Source organism: Chenopodium album, chromosome 20, assembly GCF_948465745.1.
Source record: "Chenopodium album chromosome 20, dcCheAlbu1.1, whole genome shotgun sequence".
In the NCBI taxonomy this organism is placed as follows: domain Eukaryota; kingdom Viridiplantae; phylum Streptophyta; class Magnoliopsida; order Caryophyllales; family Amaranthaceae; genus Chenopodium; species Chenopodium album.
Genome location: NC_137853.1, coordinates 41,228,363 through 41,253,086, shown reverse-complemented (window position 1 = coordinate 41,253,086; position 24,724 = coordinate 41,228,363). Strand labels below are relative to the sequence as shown.

Sequence of the window (24,724 nt, the reverse complement as noted above, 5' to 3'; positions counted from 1 at the left end):
GAGAAGGTCACTGTATATGATACCTTTCCTGAAAAAGAAAGGTGGTGGAATTGAAGTAGGTTTGGCTGGCCTGATAGCAACAAAGGATGGGTCTAATCACTTTATATTTGCAGCTCATTTGAGCTGTGGGATTTGCATTCCCTCAGACTCTTGAATGTGATAGCTTCTTTTAATTTATTTGCTTGCCTCCTTTTTTTTTAAAATTAATTTAATAATATATATATTCCGATCCCGAGTTACTTATGGGAGATATTTTATACGAATTAAAACTAATACGAAGTACAGAGTACATAATATAGAAGTAATTTGACAGACAGTAAGACTAACATGCATGATCTTCTCCCAACAACTCGATCAACAAGGCCATGTATATTAGACTGTTACTCCGTAGTACGTTTGTATTTGACGAACCTTAAGCTTATTGAATTGTACATTAATTAGAATCTTTCAAAATTTAAAATAGTGTATTAAAAGATATTTGTAGACAAATTATAAGGGGTTAAATACAAAATAATGTTCAATTGTAATTTACTTGCTTGGTAGTAATCCGACATAAGTACTTCAAGCTATATATACGCTTGTAAATCAAATGAGATTCATCACTACCCCCCGTGTTAGTGAATGTCATCACACTTTGTAAATATGTAATAGCTTACGCAATTTGTAAAATACTTCAATAAGAGTATAAAACGAATAAGAAATATGAAATCATAATCTTCATCAATTAAAAAAAAAATAAGGACATAAATGCATGATAATCCTAATTACTCCTAGAGGATTGGAAGATTGATACATACAAAAAAGATGATCCAAAATAATGCGCAATAGATAGAAAGTCACAGGTGTTGTACGTACAGTATAATATGGGAACCCAAGGCTAAGGTTGTAGTAATCAAATTGAGTGTGCACTTGGTTAACTGTGCAAGCTCATTTGGACCATTTTGCTCTTATTATTCACCCTTTCATTGGATTCCTTTTATTATTTACTTATTTGGTAAGGGATGGAGGAGAAAGATTTATGTTGATGACTACACGGAATAATCAAATTTGGTTCATGTTAGCCGACCCCACTTTTGGGATTAAGGCTTTGATTGATTGATTGATTGATTGACTTATTTAATTTTAAATTTTATGATTTTGTAGTGAAACTCAATGCATGAAGTAGCTGGAGATAGTAAGTGCTAGTAATATTATTTTGCAAAATTCAAGAGAGTATGAGAATGAGATGGGGAGTTAGTAGTTTTTGATCATTATGGTTTTTGTGGGTGGTCCAAGCTAGATTCTCACAAGTTTTGAGTGACTTGATAAATTATGCCAATCTCATGAAAAATATCCAAAGTCTAGAGTATATTATGTACTTTTTTGAATTTATTAATGAGACTTACAATTTTCAACCATATTAAAATTTTCTTTCGGAAATTATAAATCTACATCAAGTTGTATACATATGCTTAAACAACCAAGGAATTAATTATGATCATTATTTTCAAATCTCAAAATCAAAAACAAACTAAATACCAGTGGGGCAGTGGTGTTACAAAAACTGGTTTGCAAGCGATCACTCATTTATAACGTCTTTGAATAATCTACATTGATTATGATAAGTTCACTTCACTTCAAAAGTGTGTACGATGCAATATACTACGTATGAATGTAACGAAAATCATATACAGATATTAAAAGTAGAAATAGCTACTTGAAAATGAAATTAGATACGGATTAAAAGAAAACAAAATCATATATATATATATATATATATATAGAACATATGTTTTGGCCATTTTTTTCTAAATAGGAGTATTTCATAGGTGTGGTTAGTTGAGCATGAACAGTCTACTTTTAATTGAAGGAAAACTAGCTAGGAAAAGGGTAGTGCTTGAAAGGAAAGGCTGCCAATCTTTTTAGAATTTAGACCCCCTGAAAATTAAATACAAATATAAATAAACAAATAAATAAATAACTTGAGATACCCTCCAAAGAAAGAAAAAAAATGGTCCTATTAACTTGAAGATAATAAAGGCAACAGTTTAATGATATGCACATCCTTCAACACACCCCAAATCCAATGTATCAACGTATAATAACAATTTTTACAAAATTTAATAAATAAAAGAAACATATATTGTTTATCACTTCCATATTAATTAAAGTTTGATTACTCTTTTTTTCCCTCAAGTTTAGGAAGTTTTCTTCCCTTACAAGTGATTTAAACTTTAATTTGCTCTTGCTCTTTTTACAACTAAGGTAACCCTCATCACAAGTCAAGATATTACTTTTATTTTCTTTCTTTCTCAAAGTATATGACCCATGTGTTAGTCTTGCAATAAATTTTTTCTTTAGAGTTCTTATCCGCATTTGACAAACTAAACATAAAAGAAAAAAGGTGGAGAAATAAAAATTCTCGATTATGTATTGGTTACTATACTAGTCTATATACGCAAAACTTTGATTAATTTTTGTAATATAAATATCAAATTACTGTATTTAGTATCGAAAAAATGTCACATTGTGTCTCAATTCTTCTAGTACGGAGTATCAGATACTTTCTCCGTTTTCTTTTAGATGCAACACACACTTTTTCACGGTATTTAAGAAGTGTGGGGTTCACATGATATAATACAATTTAAAATGGGATGAGTGGTTGTTAGGAGTGTAATTTAGTGGGCCATGTGCTTTAAATAAGGGAAATAGTATAGTTTTTCCCTAAAGTAACTTTCCTTTTATAGTGTGTTGCAAGTATTGTGACATTTCCTTTTTAGGGAAGTGTTGCAAGTAAAAGAAAACGGAGGAAGTATAACTTATGATCATAAAATTGATATCAACCTTATCTAGTTATCTTAGATTCACCCATCACGAGCATTTAAGAGCTCAAACATGGTTAAAATTAGTAAAATCGTGACATGACATGACATCATATATCATGCACTAATTACATTAATTAAGGATATATTGTTCCCAAGGTTGAGGCTAGATCTACCTTTTAAAATTGGTTCCACATGGGTCATGAATGTTGTTGAATTAGCAAATGGTTTTGCTAGGAATTCAAGGCTTGAAAGGCTAATGGAGGAGAAAAGGTGGGAAATCTTCACAAAAAAATAATACTATAGGTTTCTCATCTTACATAGTCTCTCCAATAGCTTATAGTAGGTGTATTATTTTATTTTTGGACCAATGTTATTATGTATGATAAAAATATACAAGTATATAATGTGCATTAAAGTATGAACCATAGCAAGTTATATATCTTTTAGAAGTCCCCAATTGTTTGTTGTTCTGACCATACTCTGTCTTCTAGTATTGTGTTCTCATAGGTCATTGAACAATATTTTGTCACTTATCACCCAAAAAAAAAAAATAAAAAAATAAAAAAAAAAATAAAAAAATAAAAAAAATTAGTCCTAGTAGTTGAATTTGTTTTAAGTTATTTTTTCCTTGTTTTATCTTGTGGTGAAAGTAAAGGAAGGTATTGCTCTTTGCAAAGGTTTAAAAAATGAACATATTCTTTTAAAAACAATTATTTCAACACATTAAATCTCAGCTAAAATATTTGTTTTTAATAATACATCATTAAAATAATAGTAGTCAGAGGGCTTTAATTTGTAGCATTCTCTCAAACTTTAGGCCACACAAAATAAAATAAATGTACACTTAGTCAAGTTTAGCGTTTCAACTTTGCAATGGGAATAAATGTAATGCCCTTTTATTTTATAAATATTAAGAGTCAAATAGGGAGTTAAATATATGGATATGGTACATTATATTGAGTTGGAAGTTGGAATATTTCAAGAATATAATTAGTCTAACTTATTTTAATAAACTCAAAGTATATTTTATCTTAAAAAATGATATGAGATGATCTTTGATGGTTTTATCAATGAGATATTTGATTGCTTCAACTTGTTTAAACGGTCTAATTATTCTTCACATATTCCTTAAGATAAGCCATAACAATTAGTGGACAACAATTAAGAACTACTATTATAAGAAAGAATGAAAGATATTTCATTATTGCTTATATCAATTTGCATTACATTGTTATATTGTACCAGTTTGCATTGTATTTCATTGATTATATCATCAATTTTCAAGTCATTTTATCCCAAACTACCAAGTTTTGATAGCAATCAACAACATTCGTTGCTCCATCACTCTCTATTGTCTTGTAATTTTTGTAACTTATTGGTTGGCACACGTAGTATAAATGAAATACATAGTCTTCATTATTATTATCAGAAAAAAAAGTTCGACATAACATAGTATTTCAATACCGCAAGGTAGCTCTTTAAGAGGTGGGGGTTTCCTTATCCCTTTCCTCGGCTTTTAAGGAATAAGAAAATCATGCACTTGCATATGATATTCTCGTAATAACTTGTTGCATGCAATATCAAAGAATTTAATCACAATATAAAAGGATTAGACAAACTTATATTTATGGTTGCATCATAATAATCCACGTACACTAACATGGTTAAATTAATCATTTAATCTTAAACTCATTTCAAGATCATCATCACCACTTACATTAAATTTCATAACAATATAACATGAGGTACAATTACGACATTTCATTGATGAAGGGGTGCAAATACAATATCATCATAGATTCTTTACTCTAATCTATGTCACACACACCAAGTATATTATTGGATATATAAATATAGTTGTAAGAATTATAAAGATAAAATTGAAAACTGAATTTTTGTCTCTAAGTAGAACTACTATACAGTGCTTCTGAAAAAAAATTATCAGAAGAGAAAAAAAAAAATTGTGAAAAAAAAAAAGAATGGGAGGAGGGCGGTAAGCACGTGATGTTTGAATGTTGGGAACATCGGAAAGAGGAAAGATGGTGGCCAGATATGAAATATGATGATGTCAGTCACAACCATGTGATGGAATCATTCATGTGCTCTTCTTATTTATTTATTTATTTTTAATTAAAATAATTTTTTTTTTAAAAATAAAATATTTTCTTTTCCTTCAAAAAAAAAAAAAAAAAAAAAAAAAAAAAAATCTTAAAAGAAATTTATAAATTTTGGAAATTTTCTTTCACTCATTTTCAAAGTCAGAAAAACTAAAATCTGGGCATAGGGATGGTTAATGAGAAGTATGATTGGTTGAAAAAAGGTTGGAGTTTTCAGAGTTACTGACATTCATTTTCTTGACGTTTTATGGTTTAGTTTGGGTTGGCTTGTTTTTTTATGATTTATGATTCTTACTCTTTTGTTTTGTTTTGTTGATTTAAACTTCTTAGATTCTTATTTATTTGGACTGTTTTATGAGATAGTGAAAGTATGGGTGTTTAAGTTTTGGGACCTAAGGTCCATTCTTTTCTAGTCCAATTTTCGAAATCAATAGAACAACTTCACTTGATTCTTGTTTCAAATACAAAGTACTATCAAAGTCAAATTTTATAGAAGTAGAATGATTGAGTATGTGTCTAAACATGTGAAGATTGACATGAAGGTCAGGTGTAGCAATAAGCCATTAAGCTTAGCTTGTAGTTTCAAGTTTGAGTTCTAATAGGATGTGTTTGATGGAAAGAAATCGAGTTTATATTATGGGTTGGGTTAAAGAAAAGTAAGGTGCGAACAAATCTTCATCACTAACTAATGGAAAAAAATTCTACTCAATATAGATTATACTTCGTAGATGATATACTCCAACTCCACTATATACTACGGAGTAATTAAAATTCAAATACTTCAAACATCCGAATGCTCTTTCCTTTCTATCAAAGGAATGTGACACCTATATCAAACCATCCATATAGCCATTCAACCTCATTTTTTTTTTTTACTCTTTTGCTCCCTAGTGTAGTTAGATTTCGACCAAAAGAGCAAATAAGCAATAATCAAATTTTTCAAAAAAAATTATAATCAAAGAATATACATTATCAGCTCCAATTATAGATAAATTTTCATATTATTACGTAAGTTATCAAGAACATTTTATGTTGTAAAAATTGAAATTTCCAAAAAATATCTTGTTAACATGAATCCAATGCAACTTTATACATGCATCGTAAAAGCCGAAGTTACTTTCGGACCTTGAAGCCATAAAAAGGCCGTGATTGGGTTGGCAACCCAGATCTGTAAAAAGCTTGTAATCTAAATGATTGGCCCAGACATAACTAAAATTCACAGCCTTTTAATATCCTAAAAGATGGGCCCATTTCACTGTTTATAATACAAGGAATCTAAGGAACATAAATCAGAATATTACTGAGTAAAATTATTTATACACTAAACTCTTTAATAAAGCAGCTTAAAAAACATATGCAGCAAAATATAACGCTTTCTCTTATCTCAAGATTCATCATGCAAATATATAAAACATAATTATTAACACAAGCTTATGAAAAGATTAGTCTAGATTAAATACAAAAGCACAATAATAATTGTACATTTGTACTACATATAGCTTTAACTTAGATTGTGCTTTGAGCCATTGATTATATGACTCTTACTTCCTAACATCTTCCTACAAAAATTTACAATACTAAGGAGAAGTACACATGAAGGTGAAATAGACGACTTTTAGCTGTGATACACGAGTTCTGTGTATCGCAGCGTCTAATCATCTGAAATATTACCTTGTTCGGTCCCAGTATCCCCTAAGCCGTCCATATTAGTCCAGCTGATCACTGTTATACACATTTACTTCGTATCTTTTATTGGAATATTTTGTATTCTTTTCATGGCACTCCAGGAAGTTATTCAGTACATTTGGGACAAAACCAGTCTTCATCTGGGATACTCTCGAGAGGAGGATCACAACAATCAATGTGAGTTCCGATTCCACAGCCAGTGGAACCGCTCTCATCACCACAAACTAACATGACTTCCCCTCTATCAGTTGAGCCACAAACTTGACATGCTAGGTCATCACTAACCTGATCATTGGGTGGTGTAACAGCATCAGTTACAACCTCTTCTGACATGCTCAAGAGCTTTGAAAATGACTTAGCAGCCCACTCGTGGGTGTTATATTGAACATGCCTATCGAGAGAGTATCCAGGCTTGCAAACATACTCCACCAAGTAATCAGCCAAGACACATGGAATTTGGTGTTTGAGAAACTCTTGTATCCATATATCAACACGTGGCATCCCAGGACTAACAATGGCAAAATCCACCCCTGATTCAAGAATACGGGTATAAGGTGGAGAAGTAGCTAGGATAGTCCCATCTCCAGCTTTCACTACTCTCTTTAAGGTATCCTGTTGATACATAAACAACATAATGAGAATGATATATCAAGCAACTGCAAAAAAACTTTAGTAATTCTCCTTACACCGTCCCAAAGTTTAGTAAGTTAGTTAACATTGCCTTAAGAGTACAGCTATCTAGGAATGTAGAAAAAAAGTGGTTGTGTGCATCCAGTGGGTCCAAAGTTTAGAGGAACGTGTGACATGCCAAAAACAGTATAGCTTAGCTTTGGGAGAATTATATCAAGAATTCAGGAAAGGCAATGACGAAGAAAGGATGAAGAAAGATACCAAAGGTGGAGCAATGCACTCTCCGTATATTACAATTCGCATGCCATAGAAAGCACCATGACCTGTCTTCTCTCTTAGAAGGCGCCACTTTCTTGGAGCCTCGAAATTAATAGCACCATCTTCACTGAGGGCACTCTTGTGCCACTCATAAGGTTCCTCAGGCAAGAACTTTCCGGCTTGACTACTTGCAATCAAGTAATCAGTCTTCAAAATCCAACTGTATTTGAGACAAATCACGACAGATATTAACAAGCTAAAAAGGCAAATGGCTATTAACAGTCTTGAAAATAAATTACCAAAAATAAGGAAAAAAAAAAAAGTTTATTTGAAATTCACCTCCCAGATGCTGCAGCAGCAAAGAACTTTTCTGTTCTACGGACTGGTTCTGGAACAACAAAATGTGAAGCTTGATATGACCATTGATGAGAATCTCGGCATACTTTTCCTCTGAGACGCTTGATGAGTTGTTGAAACTCTTTTCTCTGTAGTCTATGTCCACAAAGTATGAAACATGCTGCTTGTTTTTTAACCTTTTTCAACTCAATGTTCAAAGGATTTGAAATAGCTGCATCACTCTCATTGACTATCATATTGGACTTACTAGTCAGCTCCTCCTTTCCATTAATTGCATCTGCATCACCATCAAGAACCAACTTATTTCTGCTCTCCTCATTAACTTGCACCTCTGATCTGTTTAATACTAGAGTGCCACGCCTCTTTTTCCCAGGTAATTTACCAGCACGTTTTCCACCCTTGCTAGCTGCATCACTCTCATTGACTGTCAAATTGGGCTTACTGGTGAGCTTCTCAATTCCATTACTTGTATCATCATCACCATCAAGAACCAATTTATTTCCGCTCCCCTCATTGACTTGCACCTCAGATTTGTTTATAACTAATGTGCCACGCCTCTTTTTCCCAACTAATTTACCAGCACGTTTCCCACCCTTAACTGCATCACTCTCATTGACTGTCGAATTGGACTTACTGGTCAGCTTTTCAGTGAATATTCCACCTTTATTTGTATCTTCTTCATCATCAAGATCTGGCTTATTCTTATTCTCCTCATTGACTTGCTCCTCAGACTTGTTTAACACTAGAGTGCTACCCCTCTTCTTCCCAGTTAATTTGTCAGCACATTTTACAACCTTACTAGTATCTAGATTTGTAGCGAGAATAGGTTCGTTTTCTTTGTCAACCTCCATAGAACTATCTATAATGCCAGGTGCACCAACCTGTTTCCCAGGGCATTGTCCACCATCAAGGACCGGCTCATTTTCCATTTCTGCTTCGGCAGGGCCATCTGATATTTTTAACTTCCTAGAGCGCTTTGAAACCTTGCTTGTGCCTTGGTCATTACAAACACCAGTGTGATTTTTCTTTTTGATTTCCACATTGTCCAGTGTCATGGTGGAAGGAGCAGCCAGATCTGCAGGGCAATTTTTACTGCCATTTTGACCATCGTCACAATCAACAACTAGGTCATTTATATTATCCACTTCAACAGGGTCCTTTGACCTGTTTGATAGTAGAGTTCCACGCTTATTCTTCACAGCTAACTTCCCTGAATGTTTGCCACCCTTATTTTCATATTGAACATTACAATCAAGTTCATGTTCTCTTCCTACTTCAACACGATCATAAGAAATGGGTTCAATTTCTTTTCCTGCTTCAACAGGTCTCTTTGACTTATTCAACAACAGAGTACCACGTCTTTTTTTTGCAGCAGCACCAACAACTTGTTCCTTCACTTTTCCGGCTTCAGCCTCATCTGCATCTTTGGCAGCTTCCTTTGCAGCAAGCAAAGACTTTTTCCTAGCTTTAACGGCCAATCCCTTCTGTGAAATCAAGTTTTTCTTCATACCAACAGCTTCAGCCACAGGCATTCCCTGCCCATCTGTTTGATGAAGCAGCATGCCAGATGCCTCTCCGGTTTTTGATTTCACTAAATGCGACTCTTCAGCTGCAAAAGGTCCATCGTCCACATTCAATTCTGGGGGAGGTTCGGTTTCATCATCTAAAAGTGTAGCAAAATCATTGCTTTCAGTACCCAGGTGGGGCTTTGGACCAAAACCATTTGGCTCTTCTGTTGCAGGGGGCACAAAAACTTTATCAGCAGCAGGTGAAGCTGTAGGTGGCTCTTTATTTTCCTGACCAGCTGAGTGTATAGCTGCATCATCTCGAAAGGAGTCTTTGCTGGCAGAACTTCTCTGAACATCAGCACTTCTACGTACTTTAGATTTGGAACCCAAAGTCTTCCTAGCCACCATTTTCTTCTTTGATGGCTTTGGAATACCATTTTGATCAGTAGAGTTCAGCTCAAGATTACCAGACTTCACAGCCTCCAAATCATTGGTGCCAGGAGAAGTATCAGCGTCTTTTTGCAGAGTCTGGGGTTGCCCATTTTTGTTACCAACACCTGATGAAGTAGAAACACTATTGGTAATAGGGGTAGTTGGAGAATCTGTGTTCATAGGTTCACCACCTTGCAGCATCTCCAAAGCCAAAGATCTAGAGGAAGCAACGGTCTTTGCTTTGAGCTTGGAAGTTGAAACATTAGGAGATGACCCACCTACAGATGGTGTGGCAAATTCAACTCCTATTTGGCAGCCAGAATTAAGGGCAACACTACTCCTTTTTTCATGAGAAGAATTCACACTGATTCTAGGTTATGATGCATCAACTCGTTTACTGGCTGAAGAAGCTAACTTCTGAGATTTGGGAGTAGAGTGAGAAGCACCATCTGAAGTCCTCTTTTGTGGAAGTAAAGCACCCGGACCATTCTCATCAAATAAATTAGCCTTCTCTGCACTTGATGCTCTAAATTCGGAAGTAGCTTTTCCTTGGTCTGACCCTATATTGGAGGTGCACACATCAGCGATCACCTTTTCAGCAAGAGGAATTTCCAATTTTCCATCTAGATTGCTCAACTTTCCCGGTGATTGCAAGGAGAGACTAGACTTTGCTGGTGATTTTCTTGATTTCAACGAATTAAGCTTGCTAGCATCAGAGTCAGCATGTCTTTTAGAACTTGGTTCACCAAGGAGACCTGAAGCAACTTCTGCCTTGTCTATGTCCAGATTAAAGGTAGGCATGTCTTCAATTATCTTTTTAGTTGATTTATCTTTCGATTTTCCACCCGACTTGCCAGACTTTCCTGCAGTTTGCAAAGAAGCCCCAGACCTTGGAGTTTTCTTTGAGCTCAATGGGGCCTTTAATGATCCAATTGTGTTCCCCAAGCCCTCTTCAACATGCAACGAAAGAGCAGTTTTCTGTGGAGTCTTCCTTGAGTATTTTAGGCTATTGAAATTCGCAGCATCAAAATCACCAGCATTTTTCGGATTTCCAGAAGTAGAGGGGTGGCCATTTCCAGCCTGATTAGATGGAGGAAATGCAGCACTTTGTTCATCAGCATTATCAAATTTAGCATCCATCAAAGGCTGAACTCTATGGTCCAGTACAGGCTGCTTACCCAACTTATGAACATTTGCAGACTTGAGAAAATCATAGTTATCGGACTGCAACAACTTTCCATCATTATGAGAGAATCCTTGTTGTGTAGAAGGATCTGGCAAATTCCTTGCAATCACAAAATGACTATGGGCTTTCCCCATATCATTTTGCATTATAGTAATCCCATTACTGTTTCTTCCAGATACACCTTCATCCTCGTCTTCAGAATCTTTAGCCTCAGCTTCCATGTCTAATTCATAGCCACTGCAGGAGAGAGAGAACTAATGTTACTAAGCTAACGATTTACAGAGATTGATAAGTCAAGCAACCAAAGGATAAACTAATGAACCAATAAAATCAATACAAGTTCATAAAAGAACGGACCACTTAATTCTAAAACTTAAAAGTAAATTCAATCACGTCACATGCTTAAAGTTATCCAAGATAAACCATCATTTAACAAAGTTGGGGCATAAACTTACCTTATACTACTGTAAGGTTCCTCTGGAAGAATTTTCCAAGCCTCCAGGCTGCATAGCAAAGAAAATATTACAAAATAAGAAAGGTTTTGACAATTATTACCATAACAATATGATTTTGCAAACTAAGATACAGCATCAACAGACATTTCTAAACCAAATCTCAAGTACAAGAACTAGACATACCAATCTACCAACCAACGATGGTTGATAACTTTTGTAACGTTCATTTTCTTAGCCAGCTCATACTTCTCCCCTGCGAAGAGAGAAAACAAATTTGTCATATTGAGCTTGTTCAGCAAAGCAGACTCCAGATATGAGTATATTAGCAAAAGGATTAAATATTTATCTTATCAAGAGCTGAAAAGAAGATGAGATGTTCAAACTGTCCACTGACTCCACTCTAAATTCAGTTATGAGCTGAAACAAAGCAGCTGATGCTTAAAATTACACATAATAGCTAAGTAATGTAACGTCTTTTGAATGTGGAACAATTTCAGCAGTCAAATGCTCATATTTGAACAATCATAGATGTGCAACCTTAAAATCAGAAGTACCATTGTGTGCAGATTGTCATATCCTACCAGCCAAATACTCCCACATTATATTCAAAATTTTAAAGGGAACACCAAAGTTCTAGTGGCAATTTTGGTCATAGATTTGGTTTCAAGTCAATTAAGGTTGTGCTAAGAAAATTGAAAATAGTAAAATATATGGCATATCATGTTTGGCTTTGGTTAAAGTTAAAATCAGGTTTCTCTGGTCAAATTCATATCAGGTCGAATCAGGGATTGCAAACTCTAAGAATATTCCACAGTTCCACACCTAAGCATTGAAAACAGAACTCTCAAGATGCAAAGCTATTTACACACAAGAGTATAAATTAGCTCATGAAAAAGACAAGAATTGATGAACCGAATATGTTTTCTATTGTTTGTTTCTCCTTTTTGGTGTAACTACATCTTCTACTTAGGATGATTTGGATCTATCTTCCTTTGGAAGAATTTATTCTGATAATACATTTGACAGAAGATCACATTTAATTAACAAAAACATCTTGCTAGTTAAATTCAAAAGATGGAATCAGCATCATGATGCAAACAACATCAGTTAATGACGTGTATATTAGAAGGTACAAGCTTTATCCTTTAGAATTGACTCCATTGACTAAAACACAAGAGTGAGGGAGGGGAGAATGAGAATGCAATTACTAACCTTCAAACTTGTAGCATATAAGATGAGTAACTGTGCTCAACACTAGTGGTTTCGAAATTTGTGCTCCCATTAATTGCACCATCATCTACGAAGAAATCAAAGAAATATATTACATACAGTCACAAAGGATGAAGTAACCCCAAAATCTATGGTCTTCTATGACATTAACAAACGAATAACCATGTACTGAACAGCTCAAGCAATGGAGCAAGGGAAACTTGATGATATGTACACATACCTTCATGTCTTCCCTATCCATCCCTTGGTATCCAGTCAAACAGATGACAAGCTTTTTAGCACCAGGAATTCCATTCAGATCCTTCAGTGGCCTATACATAATCTGTAAGTAAGCATGAAGCCGACTTAATAAGGCACGTTGAGTGAATTAAAGAGCAGGTTTGAGCTAGGTCAAAGACAGATCAAATGCGCAAAACTACAGCAAAATAGAAAACCATGAAGACACAGGAGATAATCAATCATAGCATTATACCAAGCTAAATGATAAGTAGTGCTTCACATGGTCACAGCATTGTGTCAAACCTGTTAATACTGTAGGAGCAACTGCTAGGTTTAACACTTGGAACAGAGAGAGAGAGAGGGTGAATAAGAAAGAGTGAAATAACTTACATTACCAACGCCAATTGGTTCTCCATATCGTAAACTGTCCTGAAGCCATATAATTGTTACAAGCGTCTTCTTATCCCTTCTAGCAGCGACACAAATAGGATCATCCTACGTAAAATAGGCAAGGGAAACAATTACACATCACACACACACAAACACAGATCATCCTACATAGAATGGGCAAGTGAAACAATTACACTTCACAGTTCACACACACACAAAATTAGCAATTACGAGTAACACTGACAATCACCATACAACATATCAAGATTATCAAGAAACGCAAATGAAATTGGAACAACTCCAAGTGTCCTCTCATAAGCTAATTTAACCTTTTCCATTTTTACAGAAATGAATGTATAACACCTTAAAACATGAAATCATTTAGCAAAAGAGCCGAAAAATAGCAGTCTAAAATTGTTTCACTTTACCTAGTACCATCAATAAACTCATACTATACACTTACAAGTCACTAAACCTAACAAAATTATGTGTTGTCTAAGCTTAGACAATGTTGATAAACACCAATACATGTCCAATTGCAAAAATCAGTCGTTAAAAAACCGAATTTTTAGTAAACCTAAGTGTCATTCGGAGTTTAAGTGTTTGAATTATACTCGTATTCCTACTTTAACGGCGATTGTCTCACTAAAAATGTCTTAAGCATGGAAAACATTTAGAAACGGAGGTAATAGTTTAATTGAATTGTTCAGATATCAAATTAGAGTTTTTCAATCACGCAAATTTACACTTAGTACAAAATACAAGAGTATGTAATATACTTCAATTTTGTCATGATTAATCTAAATTTCATGCTCAATCCAAAAAATACAAAAATTAAAAATAATGAAATAAGATTACAAATGCGAGGTTGTGGACGACGACGTGAGTACAATCAGGACTATAATCATCATAAATAACTCCGCCTTCACTCAAAATCCTCGATTTATACTGTTTCCAGGAAAAAAAAAAAATCAAATTAATGTCCAAAAAAAACACAAAATTAAAGCAAAATTGAAAGAATTAGGGAGAGAAAATCGATAAACCTCGAGGATTTGTTGAGGAGTGAATCCAGCAAGGAAGAAGCGGATTCCGAAGAAGATTGATGAACCGTACATCATTTTTACAGAGTTTATGAGAGAGCTTGAAAATGGCGGAATTAGAGAAAGTGAAAAAGAGGAGAGAGAAAATGGAGAGAAGAAGAAATAGTTGTAGTGTTGGAGAAGCTTTGGATTTTTAGTTTTTTTTTTTTTTGAATTTTTTGGGTTAGAGGCGGGAGAATAAAAAGATGGAAAATTTAACATAAACAGACAAACCTTTGGGTGGTTCTCCCATATTGGACTAACCTTTAAATATGCCCACATTAGACACAAGTTTAACACTTTTCTCCCAAAATAGACCAAACAGGTTACCTTACCTGTTATACCAGGTAAAATTCCACTTGTCATTAAATCATTGGTCAGTTTTATTTTTTTTTTTTTATTTTGATAATTTTTACCCAAAAAAAAAAAAAAAAAAAAAAACCAAAACCACCCTTTCCCACCACAGTCAGCCCTCTTCCCCTACCAGCGGCCAACCAATTCCCTCGGCGTCGGCGACCTTCAACGCCACCGGAATTATCGCCACCTACACCTTAACCTTCACAACCACCACTTCCACCCACTACACCACCACCTATGTACACCACTAGCAACAACCACCACATAAACCACCATACCAACAACCAAAACCACCGAAATCACCATACCTACCAACCAAACCACCAAACGAACCCACCCGAAACCACCATACCCACCCACCGTAAGCAGCACCTCAACACACTAAAAACCCACGCAACTCCGATCCCCTGCTCCCTGCTGCACTCCACACACCTAAACAAAGCAGCCCACACCAACCACCTAACACCGCCGCCCCAACTATCCTACCTCTCACCTTCAATTTTTACTTCATCAAAATCAGCCACCAAACGCTGCACTTCACCCTCACCAACACAAATCCGGCCACCATATCAACCCGCATCACCTATCAGCCCACATCCAACTTCACCTGGCTGCCACGCGTCAATTGTACCAAACCATAACCTCCCTTTAATCGCAAAACCTAGCAGATCACAAATCATCCAATTAGGGTGGTTTTAGCGATTTTGGGTGGAGGAAGAGGAGGAAAGGGAGGGGGTAGGGTCATCGGCGCTTGGGGTGGGCTGAGTGCCTGACGCCAGCAGGGGTATGGAGGGGGGAGTGGCTGGCAGTGGGTTGGGAAGGAGGGCTGCAGTAGTTTGAGTTAATCTTTTGTTTTGTTTTGTTTTTTTTTATTTTTTTATTTTTATTTTGTTAACTTTTTAATTTAAAAAGATAATTAAATGAGAAAATAAAATAATGACCGGTTGTTCAAGTCATAAGTCATCTTGGTTTAATATGGGAGAAAAAATACAAACTTGTGTCTAATATGGGCAGATTTAAAGGTTAGTCCAATATGGGAGAACCGCCCAAAGGTTTGTCCGTTTATGTTAAATTTTCCTAAAAAGAAATGGGAGAAATTTTAAGAGGTTAACACGTGGATTGTTCTGGAACTCTAGTGTTGTTTTTACTAGGGCGTACCCGTGCTAAAGTACGGAATATGTTACTCGTATATATTGATTTTTTTTTTATTTTTTTGAAGGGTATTGATTTTTTTTTATTAATATGATATTATTAATTTATTTTTGTAAATATGATAGTGGAAGTTACTGAAGAATAGGAAGTTATGATGGAGATTGATAAGGTTTTTTTATATTTTTAATTTTTTTATGTAAAGTTAACAGAATTTGAGGATTGATAGTTTGGAGTGCTGTGGTTAAAAGTTGGGAAAATGACTCTACAATTATAATACAGATTGGGTTGATGTTTGGGTTTATCAATTTGAGCCTCCATAAGTTTTACAAACCTTTCTTTTAATCCCCTCACTTAAAAATGAAAAACAATTATTAAAATGAAAATAAAATACTCATGGGTATACGATTCACTCGAATGTATATAACAATTTCTTCCCATACATTAATGTTTAAGAAACAATAGAGAATGGTTGTCATCTTCACAAATTGTTTGATACTAGGTGTAAATGTGTAATCGAATCATGAGTCATAGTTAAGGTACACTTTCATTATAAAAATAAACATTAAAAAACATAACACATAATTTTTAGTTTCGAGCGAAAAAAGGTCAAAAAATTAAAAATTGAAGGCTATAATCCACGCTTTTTGAGGAATTTTGAGGTTTCGGGGACCGGTGGCGAAAAGTCTTGAAACCCTATGGGATACATCTCGGGGTTATATAATGTCGTTTGAAACTATATATGATCATTATATGTTGTCATAAACGTCCGTGGTAGGCTTGAGTTTACGAAATCATTTCAAGTTGTGAACAGGTTAAATGACCGTTTAAGGGCATATTGGATGGTTCCACCAACCCAAATCGACTCCCGGAGGATATTAGGGACCATGGTAAACATCCCGGTAATTTTTATTTCCGGGCGAAAAAAGGTCAAAAACTTACAAAATTGAAGGCTATAATCCATGGTTTTTGAGAAATTTTGAGGTTTCGGGGCCCGGGGGCGAAAAGTCTTGAAACCCTATGGGATACATCTCGGGCTTATATAATGCCGTTTGAAACAATATATGATCATTATATGTTGTCATAAACGTCTGTGGTAGGCTTGAGTTTACGAAATCACTACCAGTTGTAGTTGTGAATGGGTAAAATGACCGTTTAAGGGCATATTGTACGGTTCCACCGACCCAATTTGACTCCCGGAGGATATTAGAGACCATGGTAAACATCTCGATCATTTTTATTTCCGGGAGAAAAAAGGTCAAAAAATTACAAAATTGAAGGCAATAATCCACGCTTTTTGAGGAATTTTGAGGTTTCGGGGCCCGGTGGCGAAAAGTCTTGAAACCCTAAGGGATACATCTTAGGGTCATATAATGTCGTTTGAAACTGTATATGATCATTATATGCTGTCATAAACGTCCATGGTAGGCTTGCGTTTACGAAATCATTGTAAGTTGTGAACGGGTAAAATTACTGTTTAAGGGCATATTGGATGGTTCCACCGACCCAATTGTACTCCCGGAGGGTATTAGGGACCATGGTAAACATCTCGGAAATTTTTATTGCCGGGCGAAAAAAGGTTAAAAAAATACAAAATTGAGGGCTATAATCCACGTTTTTTTAGAAAATTTTGAGGTTTGGGGCCCGGTGGCGAATAGCATTAAAACCCTAAGAGATACATCTTGGGGTCATATAATGCCGTTTGAAACCACATATGATAGTTACATGTTGTCATAAACATCCGTGGTAGGCTTGCATTGAGTTTACAAAATCAGTGCAAGTTGCGAACGGGTAAAATGACCGTTTAAGGGCATATTGGTTGGTTCCACCGACCCAATTGGACTCTTAGAGGGTATTAGGGACCATGATAAACATCTCACCAATTTTTATTTCCGGGCGAAAAAAGGTCGAAAAATTACAATATTGAAGACTATAATTCACGCTTTTTTAGGAAATTTTGAGGTTCTGGGGTCCAGTGGTGAAAAGTGTTGAGACCCTAGGGAAAATATCTCGGTGTCGCATAATGTCGTTTGAAACCATATATGATCATTATATGTTGTCATAAATGTACGTGATACGCTTAGTTTTACGAAATCACTTCAAGTTCTGAACGGGTAAAATGATTGTTTAAGGGCATATTGGACGGATCCACCGACCTAATTTGACTCAGGGAGGATATTAGGGACCATGGTAAATATCTCGTTAATTTTTATTTCCGGCCGAAAAAAGGTCAAAAAATTACAAAAGTGAAGGCTATAATCCACGCTTTTTTAGGAAATTTTGAGATTTCGGGGCCTGGTGACGAAAAGCCTTTAATCCCTAAGGGATACATATCGGGGTTATATAATGTCATTTGAAACCATATACGATCATTATATGTTGTCATAAACATCCGTGGTAGGCTTGAGTTTACGAAATCACTTCAAGTTGTGAACGGGTAAAATGATCGTTTAAGGGCATATTGGACGGTTCCATCGACCCAATTTGACTCTTGGAGGATATTAGGGACCATGGTAAACATCTTGTTAATTTTTATTTTCGGCCGAAAAAAGGTCAAAAAATTACAAAATCGAAGGCTATAATCCACGCTTTTTGAGAAATTTTAAGGTTTCGGGGCCTGGTGGCGAAAATCCTTGAGACCTTAAGGGATACATCTCGAGGTCATATAATTCCGTTTGAAACCACATATGATCATGATATGTTATAATTTATAAACGTACGTGGTAGGCTTAAGTTTACGAAATCACTGAAAGTTGTGAACGGGTAAAATGACCGTTTAAGGGCATATTGGATGGTTCCACCGACCCAATTGGACTCTTGGAGGGTATTAGGAACGATGGTAAATATCTCGGCAATTTTTATTTTCAAATAGGTAAAAATATTACAAAATTGAAGGCTATCCACGTTTTTTGTGCAAATTTTGAGGTTTCGAGGCAAGGTGGCGAAAAGTCTTGAAACCCTAAGGGGTACATCTCTGGGTTATATAATGCCGTTTGAAACTATATATAATCATTATATGTTGTCATAAACGTCCGTGGTAGGCTTGAGTTTACGGAATCACTAAAAGTTGTGAACAGGTAAAATGACCGTTTAAGGGCATATTGGATGGTTCCACCGAGCCAATTTGACTCCCGGAGGATATTAGGCACCATGGTAAACATCTCGGTAATTTTTATTTCCGGGCGAAAAAAGGTCAAAAATTACAAAATTGAAGGCTATAATCCACGCTTTTTGAGGAATTTTAAGGTTTCGGGGCCCGGTGGCGAAAAGTTTTGAGACCCTAAGAGATACATCTCGGTGTCATATAATTCCATTTGAAACCACATATGATCATTACATGTTGTTATAAACGTCCGTGGTAGGCTTGAGTTTACATGTTGATTCGGGTATTCATGTCGTCAAATCATTTCTCGGGTTAAATTAGGATCTGGTTATATCGGGTCAATCTAGCCTCATATCAGGTTCAAGTTCGGGTCGGGTCAATTTCAGTTAAGTTTATTCTGGGTCGTTCACCTTTTTGGATATAATTAGGGTTCAATTCGAGCCAAATTCAGATCGGATTCAATTTCAGATTCGGATAGTGTGTGAGTCGGGTTTGAGTGGGTTAATAGATGGTACATTCGGGTTCGAGTTAGTGTTGAGTTGGGTTTTATTCAAGTTCAATTCCAATAAATATCAATGTGCTCAAGTTGAACCTGTATAATTACGTCTTCCATAATTTGATCAGCTTTATCAAGATTTTATTAAACCTATATATGAGTAATAGAGAACAAAAGGTATACAAGATGAATCGGATTGTGGTTTTACAGATTTGTATCAGTATATAAGTTGAACAAAAGACATATAAATTTTATTAAACCTTCCATGACTCGGGTATAGGTTCTAATTGGGTCGAGTACTAGTTCGGGTACAGATTGTTGTTGGGTCGGATTAAATCGGTTGATGGTTACTCTCTTATCGGGAGCAGGTTCGGGTTCAGGTCAAAAAGTATTGGATCAAATCGGTCGTCGGTTAAACATATGGTCAGGTTCAGGTCGGGTTACAGGTCACTAGTTTCACCCCATTGTCCGGGTACAGGTTGGGTTCAGATCATTGCCGGTTTAGGTCGAGTTCTCGGGTCGGGTCAGTTTTTGGCAGCTCTAGTTTTAATATTACAACATATTTCGTATGAGATAAGATGAAAATAACAAAGTCTGAATATTTATTTCTGATCGGTATAAGTTGATCTTGTTCTCTTCAGTGAGTAACTCGTTAAGTGCCGTTAGTTCATTGTCACCTGTGATTCATACTAGCTCCCATGTCATTTTTATTTATATCTTAGTTGTCAAACTCGTTGCAATGACTTAAGCAAGCACTCCGCACTCGATCATCAACATTTGAGACTTTGAGAAGATTCGTTGTCCATATTCACCACAATGAAGTGAGTTGAACTTTCTAACACAACCCATCACAGAATAGAGCATGACACAAATTTCACATAATAAGGTGTGGCTAAATCTTGATTCTTGTCTGGGCCACATTTTTACGTTTAAAAAATAAATAAAAGCACGATATGACACAATAAAATAAACCCGATAAACTTATAGAATTAAACCGTGTGCAGACCATTATTTTTAGAATTATGATACAGAATACCACATTACCGCACAATTCACCGTCCACACCACACCCAACACCCCACACATAGCTTGTGAAAGGTGTTGTAACTTACAAACTTATCCAACGGTAAATCCGCAATACTACGTACATGAGCTTGGCATGAGCCACGATACACGGTCGACACGACCATATTACAATCTTACAAAGGTGGTTAGGTGAGGCCGTGAGGTGAAGAAGCCATCCCGAACCACAAACAACATTATTACGTTGACAAATAAATGCGCCAAAAATGGTTGGTCAATCACAGTTAAGAACAACCAATATCAAAGTTTCAAAGTCAAGGAAAGAATAACAATATCCAAAGATCAATTTCATCTACAAACACTCCAAATTTTTTTGGTTTTCTTTTTGACAACCCAAAATCAAACAAAAATGGGGTGGTTATCCAGATTTGTAGTAGCACTATCATTCTTAGCAATCGGAATCGTCTTCTCCCCTGAAACCTTCAAATCAGACAACCCAGATTCTTCTTCTCTTTCCTCCATTCTCAAATTGTCTCATCTCCTCTGCTTCTCCACCGCATGGGGCGCCGCCTTGTGGGCCACCTTCATCGGCGGCATCATCATGTTCAAGTACCAATTTCAAATTACTCTCTCTGCCCCTCTTCTTAATTTTTCTGGGTTTTGATTTTTCTTCCATAATTTTGCATTTTTTTTTGTTCAATTACCGAATTACTATTTGTCCTTCCTCTTAATTTTTCTGGGGTTTGGTTGTTTTTCCATAATTTTGTGTTTTTGTTCAAAATCAAATCACTTTTATCTGCCCTTCTTCTTAATTTTTGTGGGTTTTGATTGTTCTTCCATAATTCTGTGTTTTTTGGGTATTTTTTTTTAGGAATTTGCCGAGGCATCAATTTGGGAATTTGCAGAGTAAGATGTTTCCAGCGTATTTTACTTTGGTGGGTGTTTGTTGCGCGGTTTCAACGGCGTTGTTTGGATATTTGCATCCTTGGAAATCATCGTCTTCTACTGAGAAGTATCAACTAGGGTTTCTGGGTTTTGCGTTTCTATTTAATCTTTCCAATTTGCTGGTCTTTACTCCTATGACCATCAAGGTTATTTCTTTCCAATTTGCTTTATTTCTTTCTCTTGCTTTATATATAGTTACAGCTGAATCATGTTGGTTGGAATCAAATGGGGTTGTGGTAAATTTGTGAATTGTATGTGAGTTTATGTTGTTCTGTATAGGAAGATGAAATCTTGGTTCATGCAGCCGTCCCACCAAATTTGGAATAGGGCCTTTGGGTTGTTTGTATTGTAATTGTTCTTGTGACCATTTGTTATACTTGGTAGTAGTTTAATAGATTGTTGATAGTGTTTTGCTCTTGTTTTGTTATTCTGATCACGGCGAGGCTGCCTTCATTTCAATGATCGTGAAATGTTTGTACTTGCTGAGATGTGCACCATCATTTTACTGTGGAGATAAACCTTACAGGCTTACAGTCCTCATATTTGTCATCTATATAAGCATTGTTAGTGTAAATTGAAGATTTTAAGAATTGGCGAAGTTTGGTATGAGAATGTCTTAAAATTTAATGTGATGTAAAGGTGGCATTTAATCCACTTCTTACAATTTAGGAGTGTATTTAACGTCTTTGGTACTATTATTGTGAAGACAATCTCAGACAAGAGTTGCTGTTGCTCTTAAGATTTAAATGTGGCTAAACTACATGTTTGTGTTTGGGATCAGTGTTAGCAATTACAGTGAGGTTTGGAATTGCTGGAGAGGAAAGCAGAAGTTTTCATATCTGTCATCTACACTAGCATTGTTAGCATTAGCTTTTTTTATTGCGAGAGGATTATTGATTCTGTATGATGATGATCTTGTTGAATTTAGCAAGCTAGTGAAGTATTTTGTAGCATCTTACATTAGTCCAGCTCAGGCCTTGTGTCAAACAAACTTCATCTCTATCTCATATAGTGCTTGATAGACCATAACCATGTCTTGGTTTTGCACCTGGTGTGGTCTTTGGGTGAAGCACTCTAGTTGAGTTATTTTACCAGTGTAGGACATTTGAAAAACTAGTTTTGTTGTTGCTTATCAACATTATCTCGATTAATCTAATAATCTGTGTTTGGCTTGATAGATTTATGGTTTTATGTGATCTTGCACTGCTAAGGCCATGAAATCTTAACAATGCCAATGGTTTGCTTTGATTGGCTTGTTGGTTGTGCTTTAGATTTTCCGCATCAAATTTTAAATCTTGTTAGAGAGTCGCATAGCATATCATCCAAGATATCTGGAATATATCAAATTTTTAGATGAGGCCTATGCCAATTTGAAAGTAGCTTGAGCTAATTAATTCCACCTCTCCCTCTCATTGTATAATCTTGCTTGGAGTAGAGAAGTTAGAGGGGTGCAGCTGTAGTATGTATGCTCTTTCTATATTTCGTTGATATCTATTTTTCTGCCCTGTTCAATGATTCCATATGGTATGTTTAGAGGTTCTTTCATCTCTAACTCTCGATGTTGTCTTCTTTTTCAATGAATTCTTATATACATACATGATGTCTACTTAACAACCTGATATATTGCCGGTTCTTCTAACAATGTATACTTGTTACAATGCTGCTCCTTGAATTAGCTTCAGTTTCACAACTTTCTGCATTCGAGATTGCAAAATCTCTGTGTTTTTTTTTTTTTTTTTTTTTAATGCTAGTGTATGTGACTTCTTGTCTTTGTTCTGAGAAGTCTCTTACTTTGTTGCTGGTGGCAGATGATGAAGCAAAGGCACAAGATAGAGCGAGAGAACAGCATTGGGGAAGAAGTCGGGTGGACAAAGAACAAAGAAGTTGCGAAGAAGAACCCCCAGCTTGCAGCAATGAACAAGAAGTTTGGAATGGTCCATGGCCTGTCTTCTCTAGCTAACCTCCTGTCATTTGGCTGCCTTGCCATGCACTCATGGTATTTAGCCGTTAAACTTAACCTGTGATCAGATCATGCCATCTACCTGTTACATCCTTTACCAACCTTAGTGGGAACCGAAGAAGATTATAGTTTACACAGGGTTTCTCTGTTGTTAAGCTTGTATTTATTCAACATTGATAACAAACTATTCAGGCTTTTCCCCAGTGTTTCCAACTATGTAATCGTGATGTTGGATTATGCAGCATTCACCAATTACTGAAGAATTCATGGTAGACATGGTAGTTTATATATGCTGAGTTGTTGCTGCTTAATCCCTTCTTTGATACTCCTGTTCGTAAATAATTGCTTCACTTGATAGGAGCTTTCTATAAAAACTGAGTCGATATTCAATAACTACCCTTGCTTTCTGATTGGGATGGGTGGAGTATATGATTGATATTATTTACACTGTCTCAATTGAATTCTTGAGTTAAGACGCTTGGGGAGACTGTCTATGACTCTGAAATGAGAGTTTGATATCCCAGTTCACCAAATCTGGAGTTCAAGAGGAGGAGTGGATTTCAAATGAAGTGTAACAATCTTTTAAACATTTGAACTGATGAATCGATTCTACTTTAGTATAGCTTAAAATAATATCTCACTTCCAACAATTTAATGGATTTTCCGATTGTTGTGGGATATATGGAAAGCATCTCAATTGATTTTCTTCCCGAGTCCTCAAAAGTAAAAAAATTGTCCAAAGTGATGGATATATAATCCACACTTTTGGATAAATTTCGGAGGTTTTGAAATCCGACGTTTAAAAAGTTCAAGATTGTACGGAATGCATCATGGGGTCATATAATATTGTTTGAACCCATATATGATCATCAATCAATCAATCAATAACTGTATACTAAAAGACACACCAGCAATGACACATGTCATCTCTTGGTGTGTCCTTAGTATTTTTTATTTTTTTTTTAATTTAGAAAATTTTATTTAAAGAAGTTATTTAAAAGAAGTTATTTAAAAGAAAAGTTTTTTTTGTCAACCAAATAAACAAACAATAATATTTACCTTTCTTATGTTATTACCCAATTAAGTAAGGATTAGTAAGGAAATAAATAATCTTTCTACTAATATATTAACTTTTTATTTTGTATGCCATAAAGGCGTAAATTAATTTATATCGAGAAAATATGGAGTAATTAAAATAACCGTGCATGGCATGGGACCTAACCTAGTTAATTCATTAGTAGAAAGCTCTGTGGTGACCTTGAGCTAATTAAGGAGGCCGTGTAAGTAAATGGCTAAGTTGACGGTGTAAAGACAAAATGAATGGTTTTAAGCTTGCCCAA

The 24,724-nt window shown here is 35.5% G+C and overlaps 1 protein-coding gene and 1 pseudogene across 2 annotated transcripts; one reads left to right on the top strand and one right to left on the bottom strand.

The window, feature by feature from the left end:
• Positions 1-6,440: 6,440 nt before the first annotated feature.
• On the bottom strand, positions 6,441-14,489 carry LOC145598173 (BRCT domain-containing protein At4g02110-like; annotated as a pseudogene). Its single transcript, XR_014103488.1, has 10 exons — positions 14,316-14,489; positions 14,131-14,220; positions 13,273-13,377; positions 12,884-12,985; positions 12,646-12,730; positions 11,617-11,686; positions 11,434-11,481; positions 7,835-11,215; positions 7,499-7,715; positions 6,441-7,219 (listed from the first exon to the last, which is right to left on the bottom strand). The product of XR_014103488.1 is annotated as a BRCT domain-containing protein At4g02110-like (transcript).
• Positions 14,490-20,749: 6,260 nt separating this feature from the next.
• On the top strand, positions 20,750-23,758 carry LOC145597778 (uncharacterized). Its single transcript, XM_081654024.1, has 3 exons — positions 20,750-21,088; positions 21,351-21,570; positions 23,233-23,758. The coding sequence occupies exons 1-3, from the start codon at positions 20,889-20,891 to the stop codon at positions 23,446-23,448; spliced, it is 636 nt and encodes a 211-aa protein (XP_081510150.1). The 5' UTR covers positions 20,750-20,888; the 3' UTR covers positions 23,449-23,758.
• Positions 23,759-24,724: the final 966 nt, after the last annotated feature.

What these genes read in the sequence shown, in the direction of transcription:
- LOC145597778 (XM_081654024.1), top strand. Translation starts at nt 20,889, where the DNA reads ATGGGGTGGTTATCCAGATTTGTAGTAGCACTATCATTCTTAGCAATC. An exon ending in GGCGGCATCATCATGTTCAA is followed by an intron (nt 21,089 to 21,350) that starts GTACCAATTTCA and finishes ATTTTTTTTTAG; the next exon opens with GAATTTGCCGAGGCATCAAT. An exon ending in TTACTCCTATGACCATCAAG is followed by an intron (nt 21,571 to 23,232) that starts GTTATTTCTTTC and finishes TGCTGGTGGCAG; the next exon opens with ATGATGAAGCAAAGGCACAA.